The 20,110-nt window shown below is 45.8% G+C and overlaps 1 protein-coding gene across 3 annotated transcripts in view; it reads left to right on the top strand.

The window, feature by feature from the left end:
• Positions 1–9,711, top strand: part of ITPR2 (inositol 1,4,5-trisphosphate receptor type 2) — a 352,852-nt gene extending 343,141 nt beyond the window's left edge. For all 3 annotated transcript variants that reach the window (XM_054037167.1, XM_054037158.1, XM_054037175.1), the window contains 2 exons: positions 4,543–4,704; positions 5,382–9,711. In XM_054037167.1, coding sequence (XP_053893142.1) covers positions 4,543–4,704; positions 5,382–5,468 — 249 coding nt within the window. In that variant the 3' untranslated portion in view covers positions 5,469–9,711. The remainder of the gene's footprint in view (positions 1–4,542; positions 4,705–5,381) is intronic.
• The last annotated feature ends 10,399 nt before the right edge of the window (positions 9,712–20,110 follow it).

Raw genomic sequence — 20,110 nt, 5'->3', positions numbered from 1 at the left:
CCCATGGGGCTGCAGTCAAAATCTGCAGTCCCAGCAAGCAACTGTGCCTCCATCCCATGGAAGGATTCAGCAAGACAGGGCAGCAGTAATGTCTGTTGAAGCACTGCTGGGAGGGGGCCGAGACGCACTACTGACTCACCATGTCAAGTGTCTGTCCTGCTCGTGCACAATTTCTTTGGATAGCACCACCTGCTTTTTTCAGCTGAGCTGAACAACTGAGGGAGTGGAGGCTGCAGCTACTTTCTGCCCCAGCAGCCTTCCTGCCTGGCTGACATTGCACCCCAGGATCACAGCACCTGGGCGCACACACACACACTTACATGGGCCCTGCTCCCTAGGACACATAAGCTTTTCATTCTGTTTGTACAGGTCCATGATTGGATCTCCTAGGCCCGAGCACAATGCAAGTGGTAAAACACTGGCAGAAACCTGGCTTGAATTCAGCCCTGTTTAAGAAACCATGTTTAAATTCTTAAGTTGTCCCTCTGCTGCCCAGCCAGATACAGATGGTTCAGACTTTCCAGCCATATAGTTTACGCTCTCTGAGTTTGCCTACATTGGACTTTATCTCAAGTTAATTTGTTGCCAATCATAAGCTGAGCCCTAAGCTAAAGCACAAACAGTTGTAGCCTGGAACAAATGTTTGCAGTGTCCCCACTGGCTGTTACAGACATGTTAACTGGCAATCTTTAAATGGAGGTAAAAGTCTATGTAGATATAGCCTATAGAGCTTGTCCATACTAAGGGGAGAGGTATATTTTTTAAAATAAGTGATAGCTAATGCATGAGAGATACTAGTTTTAAAGTCCTAGGATGAAATCCTGCCCCCATTCAAGTTAATTAGATTTCACTCCTAGTGTAGACAGGGCAAAGGTGTAGTTTTAAGATGTGTAAGCTGGTCAAGGTGAACCTTAGGCTGAGCTCCAGAGACATTGATGTCCCAGAGCAAATGTCAGGGACCTATCTAGCCTTTACAAAAAAAAAGTTAGCTGGCAAGCAATCAATTGATAACTCTAACGTAGATAAGCAGTCAGTGTGCCAGTCTTCCTGCAACTGCGTAGAAATTTCGCTGTAAACCCTGTCTGCAAAGAAACCTCTGCAATTTGCATTTTGAAATCTGCTAGAGTCTTGTGATGCATTATTTAGTCTCCATTAGCAAGTGCTGTCAGTATGGAGCACTATAGCATCACAGAATAAGGCAGCATCCATGCCCTGGACCATCTTTTCACACTATCTTGTGATAAAACTTTGCAATTCACAGTGCACCGAGAAAGTGAGTTAATATTGACCAACAGAAGTAAACAATTCAGCAAGGGAATTTAATAACCGCATGTGTTATGAGATTCAGCCTATTCAAAGCATATATTTATAAATAAGTGATTGGTGGAATAGAATGTAATTCCAAATCCACTTAAAGTTTGGTGATACAAAAATGCACAGTTTGACTGTACTGTGGACAGGGTAACATTAGCCTCTGAGTGTGGTCAGCAGCCAAAGAGCAATATTCTGCCTGCTCTGTAGATAGAGCTCTGAACTGCCAAATGAGAGACCTGTGTTCAGTTGTTTGACTCATCACTTCTTGGACTGCCAGGAAGTGCTGTGCAAAAAAGTCAACAGTTTCACTTCACAGGGTCACTTTTCCATGCAAATGCATCAGCTGGCTCAGGTCCTCTCACAACAGTCCAAGCTCTTGGTCCTCAACCGACTTTTTGGCTTGACTTTGTCCAAGTCTCCTAGTTTGTAATTAAAGCTACAGCCAGCTGAAATAGGTTTTGTTAAGAGTTTTTCCACAGCTTTACTGGCCAGGGCTGGCACACGGTAGAAGCAAAACTCCGGAGAGGAGGGGCTCTTAGCCCACTTTCACTGATCCTGAGGCTGAAGTGATTTAGAGCTGCTCAGTAAAGGACCCGTAGGGACCACTGCCCAATCTTCAGCTACTGCAGAGTGCCATGTACTTCAGCCCCCCCCCCCCCCCCAAAAAAAAACAAGTCGTCTTTTTAGAGGGTAGGGGAGCAAGTTGGCATGGGGGCATAGAACAGGCAGACTGAAATTATACCCTAGCATTTCCAGCACCAAAAATTATTTCAAATATATATCATGTTCCTGTGACTATTGCAGTGCTCCATAGGTTAAAAACCATGAAAAAAACTGCCCTAAAACAAACCCAATAGCCACTTTAAAAAAAAAAAAAAAAAAAAAGAGACAAACCAAAGAAAGGATTGTATTTTGGAGAAGCAGAGAATAGGAAGAACAATGGGCATGTCACAACACTGACATCAATGCTCAGCAGTACAAGAGCAACAAGTCTGAAATGACTCCCATCTTGCTAACCTTGGTCAAGAAAGTTTACCTTGATGCTCAGCCTTAGCAAAAGGGAGTAGGTACCACATCTATTTGCTGTCTTCTACGATAATGCAGTATTGTGTTTCGTAATCTCAGATTCTTCAAGTGAGAGACACGAACAGATAAAAATATGACAGTTTTCCAGGAATATTCCAATCGAAACGGAAGTAGCTTCAGTGGTGTTTGCTGCCCCACTTTTGAATTTGCGTTCTGCAAATATTCTGTCAGACAAGTTTATGGACAGATGTATTCGCAAAGATAGGCACCAGTCCAGCAGTGCACTTTCACATGAGCTTGATTTTAAGTACAAGACTGTCCTTTCAGTTATAGCATATGCTGAAGTTCTTTGAATACTAACATTAATTTTCCATGAATATTCTAATCTTGTAATCGTAAGTGTATACACCAGAATCATGGAACTGAAAATACCATGCAATCTGTGTTCAATTAAAAAATTCACCAACAAAGCTGGTGAAATAAGATTGTGATTTGAATGAATTACCATCCACAGAAAAGTGAATTGTACATGCACAATAAATCATCATGAGAACCCTACGTTTACAAAGCACAGAACCAGGGAAGGCTACATTTCACAAGCATATGTGACTGACAGCTATGTATTACAAAATGTAATGAAGCTGCACAGTCTTATTCCCTTTGTATTTTGTAGTTTTAGTGTGACAGGACCAGGAACAGCTGGACAGAACTTTAGTAGAAACCACAGATTAAGTAGAGGGAAAAAAAACCCTGAGGGTTTCAAGTTTACTTTTAGATTTTCATGGTGCAATCAAAATAAAAGTAGACTAGCAGAGTCTGTGGCTACGTTCCCCTTCACCTGCATGTTCTTCAAAGAGCAAAACCTAACAATATAAGCAGGACAGCTCTGGGCTCCAGAGCATCTTGGGTTGGTTTAGGTTCCAGAGTAAGCAGCTCTCATCTGTCTGGGGAAATAGATCTAGCTGGGTGGAGGGTCCCTAAGGCATCCTGCTACTGCAGGGCATAATGGGAGCCTGGAAGGAACATGCTCTAGAGCACATCTTGTTGTCCTTTAAAAAGGTGCCACATGCACACCACTACACTTACCTGCTGCCAGATGGTACGGCTTTGATCTAACCTACTTGTGTGTGGAAGACAGAGCCCCTGTGATGTGACATGCCACCAGACACGAGAACCAGTTTCCCATTTAAGGAACACTAGACTGTAATCCTGCTCTAAAACTGCAGGACTTCTTGGGCTCCTCTTCCCATTCCCCACACAGGGCATTATTCCCCCCCCCCCCCCATCCATTATATCCTGCATGCATACTCAAGAACAGTGCAGCCATCCCAAATGAATGCTCAAAAATACCCTTTATGATACTCCACCCCATCTTCCATATCCCACTCATTACATTTTTTACTGTGTCTAGATCAGTGGTGCTCCAACTTTTTCAGTCACCCCCCCCCCTTACCAGTAAATGAATCTGTCTGCACCCTTCCCCCTCCATTACTGCACAGTCAAGGCTTCCTCAGCAGAGGAGTTTGGGCTGACGGCAGAGCTGGGGGCAGAACTGGGGATGGGGGAGGAGCTGGTCTGGGGACAGCGAAGGAATGAGGGCAAAGCCTGGCTGAGGGCAGATTGGAGCCATGTCTGGGTTTGGAACTGGCCTGGCAGTGGAGAGGGAGTGGGCAGATCTGGGCCTGGAGGCAGAGCAAGACTTAGGGCCGAACTGGGCTAGGGGAGGAGTATGGGTGGGGGTGGAGCGGGGCTAGAAGCATGGTGCGCCCTCCCTGCCCCCCATGGGGGCTGGCCCTGGCCCTGCCACGCGGCACTCCCCACACCCGCAGCATTCCTCTGTGCCACCCTAAGGGTGAGCATTGGTCTATATTTATAGACTGTGAGTATACATAAAGGTTGGATTTCAAGGATAAGAAGGCAATATCTGTTTCTTTCTTGGGATGAAAAAACTGGCCTCATTGAAGTCAAGGAGAATTTAGTCAGTGACCTCAGTGCAGCCAGGATTTTTCCCTACCTGTTTTCTTTGCAGACAGAAAACATTTAATAGTGTAAAATATTGTAATTTCCTGTTTTAATGTTTCTTAATCGCTCGTGCTGTGCATCAAACGCAGTAGAAACCCGAATGATTCTCTTTCTAGAACTTCAGACTAATAGCATTAGATAAACCCAGATTAATTTTTTTTAAAATATATTCACATGTAGGAGAAGAATTTGGACTGGTTCCCTCGAATGCGAGCCATGTCCCTGGTTAGCAGTGAAGGTGACAATGAGCAAAATGAAATTAGAAACCTGCAAGAAAAGTTGGAGTCAACCATGAGTCTTGTAAAACAACTGTCTAGTCAGCTTGCTGAGCTCAAGGAACAGGTAAGTGTTTTTGAGCTGGGTAGAAAATGGACATATGAACACATGCTTAGAGAACTCAATTTTGTCTTGGGTCATGGTCAGGACCCTTTTGTATAAGAGACTTTTGTCTCAGAAAGGTTTTATTCCTGACTCAATAAAGCTTAGGGTAGGTGCACAGATATGGTTCTGGAAAGAGTTTTTATTCCATTAACACAACTAGAGAACAGGTAAGCAAGAAATTGAATTTTGAAACCCTAACAGCCAGGTAGGGGGAATCCAGTTACTAGATAATATGACTGCAAAATTATAATGTTTTTATATATATATATATATATATATATATATATATTACACACACACACACACACACACACTATTGCAGTCACATTTTTTTGTTCAGTTTTGTATAGGAAATAGCTGCAAATTAGTTGAAATTGTTTTAGCTCAGCTCTCTGAAGTTACAGCCTATACCTGTTCTCCCACCCCCTTCACGCACACGCAAGTCCATTCTTTGCATGACACAATCTCATGCGTCAAAGAAATCCTGTACTCCGTTTTTAATGATGAAAAAATTGCAGTTATTTTGCTTACATGTACTTTGCAAAAATGCCCTTCTAATGCTGTTGCACTGTAATTGCATGTGCTGCTGCTAAATAATAGTCAAAAACCTCTCATCTTTATCTCCCTTTCCACCTTAGATGACAGAACAAAGAAAAAATAAGCAGAGGCTGGGCTTTCTTGGATCAAACACACCCCTTGTGAATCATCACATGCCACCACACTGATACCATGGGGAGAAGCTGTGACTAGCCTTTCATCGCTATTCCTGCTTGATTACAGAATAAAAAGCGGAGATTGAGAGGAGTGAACAGTGCCTATTGTTGCAAAGTTAAAAACAACCAAGTGCCAAGATGTTAAGTGGTTTAGCTCTGGGAACAATCTGTAACGGTTTTTTATGGTTGAAAGGGACCAAAACCTAGAACGCAAGAAATACAAGGGAGTTCTTCTATATTTATTCTATGGGCTAAACTCTGCTGGGTTTACACTCTGCAAGTCAATTGGCTTCAATTGGGACTGTATACAATGCAAATCAGGGCAGTGTTTGGCTGTGTTCTTAAAGTTAATTTAAGATTTCTTCTCAAAGTAATGGAATAACCAAGGTGCAGGGGAGGAGGAGTAGTTTAACACCACAAATGCGGCAGCCTTTTTCAGAATCAATCGAAGTTATTTCTTGTTTTATTTACCAAATAGCAACATCTGTTATATTTGCTTGTATTTACTTTTTTTTTTTTTTAATATTACCATAAATACATCAGCAGGAGCAGTTATAACATCACTGCACGTTAACTTCTGTTAGAGGCAAAAAACTCTACGCTTAGACAAAAAAAAAAAAAAAAAAAAAAAAAAAAAGAAGAGGCAAAGAGAAACATTAGTGCTTTTGAATTTTAACTGTCATCATGCAATTTCTTATTTATGACATGGAGCACAATGGATTTACAGCTGTGGGAACTTGGAATTAATGCACAGAACAACATAACTAGAAGTGATTTTTCTCCTGGAGTCAGATGTTCTCTATTAATGTAGCTGCAAGTGGAGATTTCACGTATTATGATGTTAAATCATGTTTTAAATTCAAGCGTGAAAAAGTATTTAGAACAAAATGTATTTTAAAATTTATATTGAGGTGACTTTTTTTTTTTTGGTAAGAAGCTTAAAAATGACTACCTAGAAGGAATTGTAATGGTGTCATTACCTTCCATAAACACACTGTAGGCACTATTTGACATAAGTAAATTAGGGCCATATCCTGCTATCTTTACTCAGTCCTAGTTTCAGTGGGAATGTTGCCTGGATTATAGATCTGTTCCTGCTTGCCCTTCGTGCATGGAACTCCCATTGATGTCAGTGGAAGATAGGGTGACCAGATGTCCCGATTTTATAGGGACAGTCCTGATTTTTGGGTCTTTTTCTTATATAGGCTCCTATTACCCCCCACCCCCGTCCCGATTTTTCACACTTGCTGTCTGGTCACCCTGGTGGAAGATGATCTTGTTGGATTGGGCCCTCAAGACAGGACTGTAGTGTCCAGCTGCAAGAGTGCACTTTTCAGCTATATTATTCTAGCGGTTTGAAAGTTACAAGGTTTGTTAAACTCCAAGAGATTTTTAGCTTTAGGGGGAGGTTTTCAAGGTACAAATGGGAGTGGGTGACTTAAATCCCTTTGAAAATCAATAGGTGTTAGGATCTAACTGCCCTTTGTGCCTTTGAAAAGTCTCCCCTTTAATTTTTAAGAGCAGGGTATTTAACAGGCATCAGTAAGGGATTTAAAGAGGCATTCATTAGAGCTGCTTGGGAAATCATTTCTCTGCCCCCCTGAAAAATTTCAGGGGCAAAAAAGGAAAATTAAACAAAAATGAATGTGAAAAGACTTACGGTTTTCAATCACTGACAAGCCAGTTCATTTTTAAAGCAGAAATGGATTTTTCCAGTTTTTATTCAAAAGCTTTTTTTTTTTGTTCAAAAAGTTTGATCAGCTTTTAACTAGCTCCAATATTCATTTTTTTAAAAATGGGTAAATGTTACTGTTATAAAAGCAAGTCAGGTGAGAACTGGCTGGACTGGAAAAACAGATGGGACTTTTCTCTCCTCCACCCACCCACCCCACCCTTTTATGGCTGTTCCTGGAAGCCATATCTTTCACATGGGATAAAGGGAAATTTTAGGGCCTCGCTTACAAAAAGGGAGCTCTGTATGTGTCTTCAGCACTGACACTCTACGGGTCCTGAATGGGCTTAATTCTGAGAGGCACTAAATACTTCCAGGATCGAGTTGTGTATTTCCCTATCAGAAATGCACATCCCAACTTGAGCCTAGTGGCATCCACGTGTGTGTGTTAGAGTGGCACACAATGGTACACATTGTGTGCCACTCTACATGAATGAGCAGGATCTACAAGGGTGAAGTTTACCTTCTTCGGAGATCCTCAGACTATACAGCTAGGAGTTGCACCTTATGATCAGTCCATAAAGCCACAAACCATTCACCCTGAGCAGAGTGCAATAGAAGCTCCATGAGGGGAGCCTCTTTTCCTTCCTGAGAGGCTTCAAACATGGAATAGTATGAGTTGGGCTTCACTAATTAAAACTCATGAACCCCTATCCTTAGCTTGTACAAGTAATATGCTGGAGCCCTACACTGGGGTTTGTAGCCTCCAATATGGCTGCCATGGTGCAAACAACTAGTGTAGATGCAGTGGACCAGTGTAAACCATGACTTGCTTGAAACCAAGATAAGCTGCACCAGGGTCAGTTGTGGTTTACACCACTGGATTGCATTCGTACCGAGGCCTGGTATACACTAGAAAATTAGGTCCGTTTAACTACCACAGTCAGGGATGGGAAAGATCCACACCCCTGGGCAGCATTGTCAAGCCAACCTCAGTCCCTGTCTAGACAGCACTAGGTTGATGGAAGAATTCTTCCATTGACCTAGCTACCGCCTCTCAGGGAGGTAGATTACCTACCCCGACAGGAGAACCTCTCCTGTCAGCATAGGGAATGCCTACACTGCAGTGCTGCAGCAGCGCCGCTGTAGCATTTTAAGTGTAGACATACAATCTCTTGGGCTATGTCTACACTAGCACTTTTGTTGGTGAAACATGTGTCGCTCAGGGGTGTGGGGGAAAAAAACAAAACACCCTCCCAACCAACAGAAGTGCCGGTGGACAGCGCTATGTCAGTGGGAGACGCTTTCCTGCTAATATAGCTACCGCGGCTCGTTGGGGGTGGTTTAATTATCTCTCCCGTCGGCATAGAGCAGCTACACGGGAAGTCTTACAGCAACACAGCTGCATCAGTACAGCTGTGCCGCTGTAAGGTCTGTAGTGTAGACATGGCCTTAGGGTATCACTTCAGCTACACTGATGCAGCTACATCAGTGGCTGAAACCAAAAATTAGGTCAGGCCAGATTTTCCTCTTCTCACTTTCCCTGGTGTAAATAATGAAGTCAATGGAGTTCTAGTTGTAAGACTGGTATAAATTAGAGAATCCCACCATATCATTTTTAATTCACTTTAGATTTGATAAACTGTGTAAAGTAGTCAACTCCCTTTCAATATCAATTCCCTCTTACTTTATATGGCTGAGTAACATTTATTGGAACTAAAACACGTTTATGATTGTTATTTGTGGGGGATAATACTGGAAGTAGCTGGCACTTGTTTACAGTTAGAAAACCAACCAAATGATTGCACAAGAAGGGAGGTTTTTGCTGTATGAGCTGGAAAACTTGAGAACAGACTTATTTGTGCACTAAATTCCTGATTGCAGTTCCAAGCTGCAAGCGCTCGTTCTACCCTCAATCCCCACTAACATTTCCCTTCCTCACAAGAACTCATCTATTACAGCACCGCTGTTTAGAGGAGATCTAAAACTGGAAGAAAAAAAAAAAAAAAAAGTTGTAATAGACACCAGCTAATGTTTGCCCCAGTGCCTTTCTGATGTTTATTGCTTCCGAGACAGACCTCCTTAATCAATAAGCGTAGAAAATGCTACTTGCACAGACTGTAAATATCTTTCACTTGTGTTTGACATACTTGCTACTTCTGCTGGAAGGTCACTGCAGCCCTTACTCACATGAGTAATCCTTACACAGGCAAGTAGTCCCATTAACTTCAACAGGGGACACTTACAGGATTAACAATTGCAGGACCAATTTCCAGGTCTTTAAGGGTTTAAAAAAAAAAAAAAAAAAAAAAAAAACACCCCCCATTGATGAATTCATGGAAGATAATGGGGTGGGGGGAAAATCACTTTTATACACATTTGTATGTATATCTTTGTTTAATGAAGCCAAGATGTCCTATTCCTATGCAAGTATCAATAACCTATTTATACAAAATGATTGAAACTATAAACATCTATGAACTTTCAGTGCCTTAGAGGGAATAACTAAACTATTTGACAATTAAAATCTATGTATGTCCATTGCTGCTGACTAACTTTTTTATTAAAAGTTGTCATTTTATACGTGTTTGTTTCTGTATATTCCATTGCAGAGCCGTGTGCAAATGCGTGTTGCTGAATTAAAATCTTTTTAGAAGAGTTGGGGTGTTTGTACTGTAATGGTGTAGTCCAGGAGTCAGCAACCTTTAGCACGCAGCCCATCAGGGTAATCCCCAGCAGATTACCCTGATGTGTCATGTACTGAAGGTTGCCAACCCCTGGTGTACTCACTCATGCAATAAATGTGCTGTATGTAAAAATATGTTTATTCCAAGTCACGGATTGGGTGGCTTCACCCTAATTCCTCAGGGATAAGGCCCAAACCCAGCAAAGCAATTAAATGCATACTTAAGTACGAGTCTTTCCATTAGAGTTAAAGGGCTAGATTATCAAAGAGATTTAGGTGCCTAAAGTTGCAGAGAGATGCCTGCTTAGGTGGTTTTGAAAATCCTAATAGTCACCTGTCAGCATCTTTAGGCACCTAAGTACATTTGCAAATCCAGCTTAATGTGACTACTCTATGTGCCTAAATCTAAGCACATCTTAAAGGGCCCTGCTGGCTCAAGACTCAGATCCCCACATCACACATACAACTTTACCCTAGGACATTAGCATACATTGGCACTTTTGTTCGGAATTTCAATAGAAGCCAGGGACTGAATGGACCATGAAACTGACCGTCATTCCTAGCAGTGGTTCCTCTAGAGCATAAAGCAGGGGTGGGCAAACTTTTCGGTCTGAGAGCCACTTAGGGGATGGGATTGTGGCCCAGCCCTCCCCCCCATCCCAGGACTCCTGCCCCATCCAACCCCCCATTCCCTGACTGTGCCCCCTGCTCCCTGTCCCCTGACTGCCCCCAGAACCCCTACCCCTAACTGCCCCCTGCCGCCCCATCCAACCCCTCCTTTCATTCCTGTCGGCCCCCCCCAGGACCCCTGCCCCATCCAACCACCCCTTCTCCCGGTCCCCTGGCTGCCCCCCGCCGCCATCCCATCCAACCCCTCCTTTCATTCCTGACTGCCCCCCCCCAGGACCCCTGCCCCCATTCAACCCCCCTGTTCCCCTCCCTCTGACCACCCCCCATCCCCCTGACCACCACCTCGAACTCCCGTGCCCTCTATCCAACCCCCTCGCTCCTTGCCCCCTTACTGTCCTGCCTGGAGTACCGGTGGCTGGCCCGGCTGGAGCCAGCCACGCCGTCGCCACCACACAGCACCAAGCACCGGGTCAGGCCGGGCTCTGCAGCTGTGTTGCCCCAGGAGCTCACAGCCCCGCTGCCCAGAGCATTGTGCCGGCAGCAGCAGGGCAAGCTGAGGCTGCAGGGGAGGGTGAACAGCAAGGGAGGGGCCGGGGGCTAGCCTCCCAGGCCAGGGGCTGGGCAGGAGGGTCCCGTGGGCCGGACGTGGCCCACAGGCTGTAGTTTGCCCACTTCTGGCATAAAGGCACGTTAGCTCAGCAGAAGGGAAAAGCTTTCACTGCCCTGTCTGCTATACTTGTCCTGTGGATACAGAGCTTAACTATTCAAGAACTTGAGCACCATCACAAACACTTACTGAGGTCAATAGGAATTGAAAATGCTCAGCACCTCATAGGATCAGACATACAGAGGACATCACTCTCCAGGGTTATCAATCTGACATCTTTCATAAGCACTGAAAAACAATTGAAATTTTTAGAAGATCTATTGCATTTCCAAACTGAACTTCCTCGTTATGCATAGGAAGATTCATGGTCAGACATCTCTTCTTCTTGCCTGAGACTTCTATTGTGGAGATTCATCCATCCAACAATCAGAGCACATGAGATGGTTTAAAGGTCCCTTCAGAGTAATGATTGGTGGAAGGAATCTAATCTGATCTACCTGAAAGAGACACACCATAGAGATTCTTCAGTTTGAGATGTTTTATATATAAATGTTTGAAGAAACATATTGAAAAATAGTAGATCGTTTCTCCCCATCAAAGAAAGTAGGCCAGAAAAAACAGCCAAAGAAGTTACCTCTGTGAGCTGGAGGAACTGGTATAAATGGAAGCTGTGGTCAAGGGTTAAGAGATGATGTATTGGAGCATAGTGAGGAAAATACCAATTTTGCTTCAGACTTGGTTTTAGAAAGTCACTCTCAGAAAAGTGAGAAAGTTGAAATTTGTCTTGTCTTTATAACCTTGCAATGTCAAAGTTGCTACAGACAGACAACTATTACCTTTCTCTTTACACAGAAGAATACTCTATCACCTTTCTCAGCAACCACTCAGAATGTATAGAACACAACATTGAGATTATTTGTCCAGGATTTCTCATTTAGAACGTTATCATTAAGGTAGAACACTCACTATCACGTGCTTAAACATAATAATGGCCAGACTGGGTCAGACTAATGGTCGATCTAGCCCAGTATCCTGTCTTCCAACAGTGGCCAGTGCCAGATGTCTCAGAGGTAATGAACAGAATAATTATTGAGTGATCTGGCCTGTCAACCAGTCCCAGCTTCTGACAGTCAGGGGGTTTAGGGACACCCAGAGCATAGGGTTGCATTCCTGACCACTTGGCTATTGGCCATTGATGGACCTGATTCTTTTTTGGAACCCAGTTATACTTTTGGCCTTCACAAATCCCTTGGCGATGTGTTCCACAGGGCTGACTGTGTATTGTGTAAAGAAGTACTTCCTTAGGTTTTAAACTTGCTGCCAGTTCATTTCAGTCAGGTCACCCCAGTTCTTGTTACGCGAAGGGGTAAAGAATACTTCCTTATTCACTTTCTGCACAACATTCATGATTTTATATGTCCCATAGACATCTTTTCTAAGCTGACCAATCCCAGTCTTTTTAATTCCTCCTCATGTGGAAGCTGTTTCATACCCCTAGTAATTTTTATTGCCCTTTTCAATGCTTTTGCCAATTCTAATATCTTTTTTGAGATGGGGCGACCAGAACTACATGAAGTATTCAAGGTGTGGGCATAACATGGATTTATATAGTGGCATTATGATATTTTCGGTCTTATCTATCCCTCTCCTAATGGATCCTAACATTCTTTTAGCTTTTTTGACAGCTGCTGCACATCGAGCTATCCACGATAACGTCACGATCTCTTTGAGTGGCAGCAGCTAAGTAGGTTTTCCAATGTGCCTTACTCGGAATTTAATCTGCCATTTTGTTGCCCAGTCACCCAGTTTTGCAAGATCCCTTTGCAAGTCTTCAGAGTCAGCTTTGGACTTAACTATCTCGAATAATTTTGTTAGTCTGCAAACTTTGCCACCCCAGTGTTTACCCCCTTTTCCAGATCATTTAAGAATATGTTGAACAGCAATGGTTCCAGTACAAATCCTTTGCTGACCCTACTATTTACCTCTCTCCACTCTGAAAACTGACCACTTATTCCTACCCTTTGTTTCCTTTTAACCAGCTACTGACCATGAGAGGACCTTCCCTCTTATCCCATGACTGTTTGCTTAAGAGCCTTTGGGGGAGGGGGGAGGGAGAGGGGGAGGGGCTTGTCAAAATCCATTGACACTATATTAACTGGATCACCCGTATCTACATGCTTGTTGACACTGTCAAAGAATTCTAGCAAGAGGTTTGTGGAAGGCAAGATGCTAATATCAGGTATAGTATTTCTTTCCCCTTCCTTTATCTCAGCTTATCTTTCTGCTGTTATACAGACCACAGCAGTGTCTTTTGAGGACATATATAATTCAGATTTAAAGTCTGATAGGAGAGCAAACAGTCTCTAAAGGAAAATATTTACTAAATCTATATAGGAATACATAACTGTACTTATAACCTTTGAAACAACTGTTAGAATTATTGTCAATTTTCACAACACTTTTGGGGATACTTCCTCCCCCCAGGTTCTGTACTTGTTATTATCACTAGTTCAAACGCCAAAATATAATTATGTGCATGTATATAGATTCCTCCTGGAGAAGAGCCCCAAGGGAGTGTTTTACCCTTTTCAGGCTCTGTAGAAGAGTTTCCAAGCTTTCTGTGTGGCATGCAGGCTCCTTAAAGTCTGGGGAACAAGCGATAGTCCCACAGCTGCCTTCAAACATCCTCCAAGTCCTTGCAATGACAGCCTGCAATTTGCACAGCCCGCAGCAAGTTCTAGTCTGCTGCTGCAGTTGAAAGAGGGAGCCTGCACTCTAAATTCAAGAAAGGAGTACAGTCTAGGACCACAGTCCATACAACAGACCCTTCTAGACCTTGTGCTGTGCCATACCTGATTCTTTAAGTCTGATTCCTCCTCTTCATCAACTCCTCCCTCTCCCCTTGGTTCCATTCTCAGACAGCAACTCTGAGTGTGTCCTGCCAGGCATATGGAAGTCACCTAAGTGGCTTCAAACAGCTAACAAGCACACCTAGTGCCTTCCACACCCAATTTCTGTATTATTCTGGCCCATCCTGCAATCACCCTGCCCAGCTCCAACAACTCCCCAAAAACAAAGGCAAACATTACATATCCTCCCCCACTGTTTTTCCACTTATTGACACCACTAAATGCTGCAATGCAAGCACCTGGGTTGCATTTGCACCATAAAATGCCTTTATTTACAATTATAAACCATTTGTCAGTTAATACAATATATAACAAACAGGAATTTCTTAAGCACAACATACAGCATGTCATAGCACATTACAAACAATTTTCAGACTTGGCTTGATTTTAAATCTCAGTAAGATCTGTTAAACAAGCAAATCATGAAGAAACTCAAACTGGGAAGAGAAGCAGACCGACAAACCTAGTCCTTGATCCTGCAATTGGATCTGTGAGGGTAGACTGCTGTTTTTACATAAAGCACCATTGGAATCCGATTGATTTTGCTTGCAGATTGGGGGAGGGGGTGGGTTTCATCCAGGTGGATTCAGTTGTAAGATTAGGGCCCAAGTCACCAGCCAGTATTTTTTTTCCCTTCTGGCCCCCAAACTTTGTGTTATGCATTAGCGCCCAATAACATTTGATATGAAGGCTCAAAAATCCCTTTGTGAATCCAGCCCTGTCATTTTAGGCACTTAAATCCCAGAATCAGGTCCCATTGGGACTTTGTGAATCCCACTCAGCTGCCACCAAACCCTTTAGGCACCTAAACTCACTCAGTGCTGGAGTTCCAAAAGATGCCTATGTTTCTAACTCTGAGTATGTGCACTGCCACCTCCCTTTAGATAGCTAGACACCTAAGCCCCAGAGCCATGCATAAGATAGTCATCCCTCGGTCTAACTCGCTTGCAGGCATTCCAATAGGCATTTTCAGAGGCCACTTACCAGACCAGGCCATGCACGAGGGCTCACACAAGACAGCTTAGGGTTGCGAAGAGGACAACCTCTCTCATTACTTCTAGCCCAGTGGTTCAGGTACTCACCTGGGATGTAGGAGATGAGGAGGACTCCCCCGCCCCAGTTCAAGTCCATCCTCCAGAGTCATTGGGTCAGAAAGAGAGCCTGAGAATGACTCTGTAGTCTGGTGGTTAGAGCACTCAGCCAGGAGGTGGGTGACCCAGGGTTGAGTTCACCTGCTCCAGCGATACTTTACGTAGCCACAGCAGAACAGCTTCAACAGAAGAGACTGACGGAGCCCCACATGAGACTATCCCATAGCTCAGTGATGAGGATACTCATCTGAGAAGTGCATATCTCTGTTCAAATCCCCCGAGGAAAAAAGGGACCTGAACTGGGAGTCTCCCACAAGTGAGTCTCCTATACCCTGAGTTGGGGGACTGAGGGAGATTGTCCTCCCTGCCCCTTGCAAAACAAAACAAACATCCTAACTCCAAGGGAGGGTTTGCAGCGGAGAATCCCAAGCAGAGGGAGGTGTCCCTCTGCAGCTCAGATTTAAGCATCTATTTCCCCAAAAGAAGCAAAGCTTAGGACACAGCCCTCTCCTTGGCGAGCTTTTGCAGGGAGCCACCTTGCCTGCTGGCTTTTGTGACCCCTAAGTCACCCATCTCCCTCCATTCCTTCCTGGACAAAAGGTGCCAAACTCAGGCTTTGTGAATCCTAGTGGTTTTCTAGGCACCTGGTGGTTAAGTGTGGCAATGCTCAGTGTCCCCACACCTACGTTACACTTGGGGCTAGATTCGCAGAGGAAAACCGTGGTCTCAGGCAGGCTGTCATAACTTTGTGTAATCAGGGCGGGTGCAAGGATGTTTCGCACCCTAGGTGAAACTTCCACCTTGCGTTCCCCCCCCTCCCTGAGCCCAGTGGCAGCTCTCCCCCCTCCCCCAAGAGACCCCCCCCCCCACGGCAGCTCCCCCCCCCCCCCCGAGGTGCCCCCCCACCCGCCCTGAGGCGCCCACCTCCGTGGAAGCTCCCCCCGGCCCAGGGAGTCGTGCGGCAGCTCCCCACCCCAGCTCACCTCTGCTCCACCTCCTACCCGAGCACGCCATCGTCGCTCCACTTCTGCTGCCTCCCAGGCTAGCGGCGCCAATCAGCTGTATGGCGCCGCAAGCCTGGGAGGGAGAGAAGCAGAGCGGGGCGGCGGCGGAGCAGAGGTGAGCTGGGGTGGGGAGTTCCCCTGCGTGCCGCCCCCCCCACCCCCCCACTTACTTGCTGCAGGCGGACCTCCCTGCGCCCCCCTGCCCCAGCTCCCTCCGCCTAAATGCCACCGCCAACCAGGGCGGCCGAAGATCCGGCCGCTGCGGAAGAACCCGAAATGCCCCCCCACAAATGCTAGTGCCCTGGGCGACCGCCTAGGTTGCCTAATGGGTTGCACCGGCCCTGTGTGTAATTGATTTAAATAGCTGTACATTGAATGCTCTTAAAATGGAGATTATGAAATTCCAGTCAATTACAAAAGGTTTAAAGATATTAGTAAGTGCCATGGCATCAAGTAGCCCTTAATTTTGTTCATTTGGGCAAAGTTACAGTGACCTACAGCTACACTAAGAGGTTCAGGACACTGAACCCAGAGCAACTCTTAAATGAAGTATTTTCAATCCTAATCTGGGCTCAAACCACAACATTTGGCTTCTGGTTTGTATTTTCATATTTGAGGATATTGGGATTTGGTTCAGGTCCGGATATAGTTATTTGTTTAGTTAGACAACATACCCTAAAAGGACAAGTTTTAAAAAAGTGGCCTCAACTTGACTTCTAAACTTTTACTCACGATCTGCTAGAGGGGTCTAATTTCTTGGTGTCTCAAAAAAAAAAAAAATTGAGAGAATCAGATTTTGGTGATTTTACTTGATCGGCACAAACGATTGCACTCTGTATGCACATTCTAGAACATTCACATACAGAACTGAAAGCACAGATTTAGAGGTGGTGATTATGAAGGAGGGCAGCCTTCGGTAATCCAAATTCTGACACCCCACAGGTCATACAGGTCAGACCTAAACAGATGGAGAGGAAGCATGAGATTCAGGTTCTATATCTGAACTATGTGACTTTAGGCAAGTCATCTCTCCCTGCCTCGGGTCACTCAGCTGTGAAATGGGGATAGGAAAAGGGGCACCACTGCCTCCCAAGCAGTGGAATGTGTCTCTGCAGTGACCTGGCCTCACTTATCGCCTCACTGAGGCAATTTTAACAGCCCAGTCAAGGACAAGCCAAACACTCTACAGCAGTATCTCTCCCTTTAGTAAAGTCTCCCGAAAGGAGCACTTATACTAGGGTTACCATCCGTCCGGGTTTCCCCGGACATGTCCGGCTTTTTCAGTGTTAAATGGCCGTCCGGGGGGGATTTCTAATCAAGTAGAAATGTCCGGGATTTCCCCCTTCCCCTCATGTGGAGTGCGGCGTGGCTGATTGGACGCCTGGCCTGATTGAAAGCCGCTCGCAGCCACTAGGGCCTCTAGCAGCCAGAGTCCCTCCCCCTCCCCCGCTCCCTTCTCCCCCACAGAGCAGCGGGGCTGTGTTTGATTCCACATGGAGCCTGCATTTCTCCCTCTGCCGGGTGAGTGGGGGGAGCAGGGCAGGCGCGGGGGGGGGGGGGGGGGGAGGGTGTGTGTGTAGAGGCTGCAGCGGCAGGGGGCGCAGAGGCTGCAGGGCGAGTGGGGAGCAGGGGGCACAGAGGCTGCAGGGGTGGGGGGGTGCAGGGAAGCACTTAGCAACCCCCAACCAAGATCAGAGCGGGAGGGAGGAGGGGGAATGCGGGGTGCTCAGAGGAGGGGGCAGAGTTGGGGCAGGGACTTTGGGGAAGGGGTTGGAATGGGGGCAGAGAAGGGTTGGGGCAGGGGCGGGGCCGGGGCCCCGTGGAGTGTCCTCTTTTTTTAAATGTTTGAATATGGTAACCCTAACTTATATGATCATTTAAAGACTCTTACTTTGGAGCACAGATAAAATGGAAAAGTCCCAACACAAGAGTCTCTAGATTCCAGCAGCTCCTTATGCTGTAACGTCTCAGGCTTCTCTGCTGCCTGGAGAGCCCTACAGTCTTTCCCATGTAAGCGCAGGGTCTCTCCGAGGCCTCCTTGCCTAGGAAGTTCTGTAATCCCTTCTCTCTCTCTCTCTCTCTCTCTCTCTGCCTTAGGGATGCCGCTTCTGCCTAATTCAGGCTTGCTGGGAGTTCCCCTTCCTCCAGAGCTTCCTTTCTCCTCAGCAACCTGCTGAGCTTAAAGATCTATTTGGATCATCGTTAGCCTCCATTCCCTGACTCGTCTCTCTACCTGGAGCCGGGCCAGTTCTTGCTGCAGCCCAATCAACTGATAAATATTTTTCTTCCATAAGGTGCTGACCTCCTGCAATTCTTGTTGGCACTTTTCAAGCTGCTCCCATCAGCTTTGGGGCTGGTCAAGAACTTTCTTTCTGCCCCCCTCCACTCTCGTTACTCAAGCTTCCATCCCTTAATTCCTTTCCCACTTGATCTCCCTGTCCTGGGTGGTTCTATTTTCTGCTGCATGAGGAGTGAAAACCACCCAGTCTCACTCCAGAATTATTGGCCAGGGCAGAGACACCTGTACCCTGGTAGAACGCTATCCTCAGGAGCCAAAAAAAAAAATGTTATCGCGTTATAGGTGAAACCGCGTTATATTGAACTTGCTTTGATCAGCCGGAGCGTGCAGTCCCTCCCTCCCCCCCCCCCCAAGAGGACTGCTTTACCGTGTTATATCCAAATTCGTGTTATATCAGGTCACGTTATATCGGGGTAGAGGTGTAGTTGACCACCCTGGTGCACACCTGACCTCCCCAGCCCTGGAACCCCAGCTCAACTTCTTCCATGGGGTAGATGTGACTCTTGCCACATACCAGAAGATTTTGGTTTACTTTGTTCACCCTTGCCCCAACTTCCCAGACAAGGGTGTACCCATAACCTGACTTCACCAGTCCCTTGACCATCGCTTCTCCCAACCTAACTGGTTCCACGTACAGCTGAGACCCCATAACTTTCCAAGTGGATTCCCAGATCCTTTTGCGGCTGTGGTAATAGGCTAGATAATCATGCACCATGACTGGACATCCTGATCTAATATGCTCAGGCTGGCTACTCCTGAGGCACACCTGTGGGCTCCCCTGACCATCCCCACAAGTGTTGCCACTAGATTAGAGGACTACCTAGGCCCGCAGTAGTCTTGTGTATCCCCCCAGATTCTGGTGTATCCCTCTTGAGAGCTTCCCTAGGCCACCCCCCGTTGAGCCGCTGTAAATTTACCATGTCGTGTAGGCTGCTTGTCTTCCTCCAGCATCCAAAAAGGCCTCTGCCCATTCAACAGCTTCCCCTACTGAGGCTGCCTGAAAGTGCCTGACCCAGCTTTGGGTTCCCAAGAGTAGAATCTTTAGGAACTACTCCAGGACAGTTTGGCCCTGGATACTATCCAGAAAGCTGGCCTTGGGGCAGAGCCACCGATCCACAAGTATTGTAATGTCTGAGAACCCCTCACAGAAACCATTTCACACAGTCAGTGTTTATATGCCTCTAGAATCAGTCCCAGTCAGTCCAGCATGACCGCCTTCACCACTGGCTAGGAGCTCGTCTGTTCATTGCTTACTGTTGGTAAGTGTTTTGAGCCTCGCCTGTCAGGAACGGTGCTATGCAGTCTACCCAGGTCAATTCTTCCCATCCCACAGCACTTGCAACTCTCCGATGTCCAGAGAAAGGTTTGGGGTTGTCCTCCCAATTTCACCAGGCCTGGGATCAGCTGGCCCAAGGTCCCATTATAAAGAAAGTTGCCTGACATCCCTTGGCCCAACTGCTTTTGTAACCACCCTTGTTGGAAGTGGGCCTCTTGCCACCTCTGCTGAGCAGCAATTTGTGCCTCCTACTGTTTCTTCAGGATCTTCATCAATTGCATGATCAAAGCCTTGGTCTGCTGCTCCTGTTCTTGTTGCCACTGTATTGTCTATTGCTATCTTGTTATTAACAGGCAGATCACTTCCTCCATTTCCCCCTTAGCCACCCAAATGTGGTGCGGGTCAGGCACTATTACGAGTTCAACTTTCTTTTCACTGGGCAGCAAAGGTCCACCTCACTCCCTCTAGTATCAGGGGCTG

Source organism: Malaclemys terrapin, chromosome 1, assembly GCF_027887155.1.
Source record: "Malaclemys terrapin pileata isolate rMalTer1 chromosome 1, rMalTer1.hap1, whole genome shotgun sequence".
NCBI lineage: Eukaryota > Metazoa > Chordata > Testudines > Emydidae > Malaclemys > Malaclemys terrapin.
Note: the sequence above shows the minus strand (reverse complement) of the source record. Positions and strands in the feature narration are given on the sequence as shown.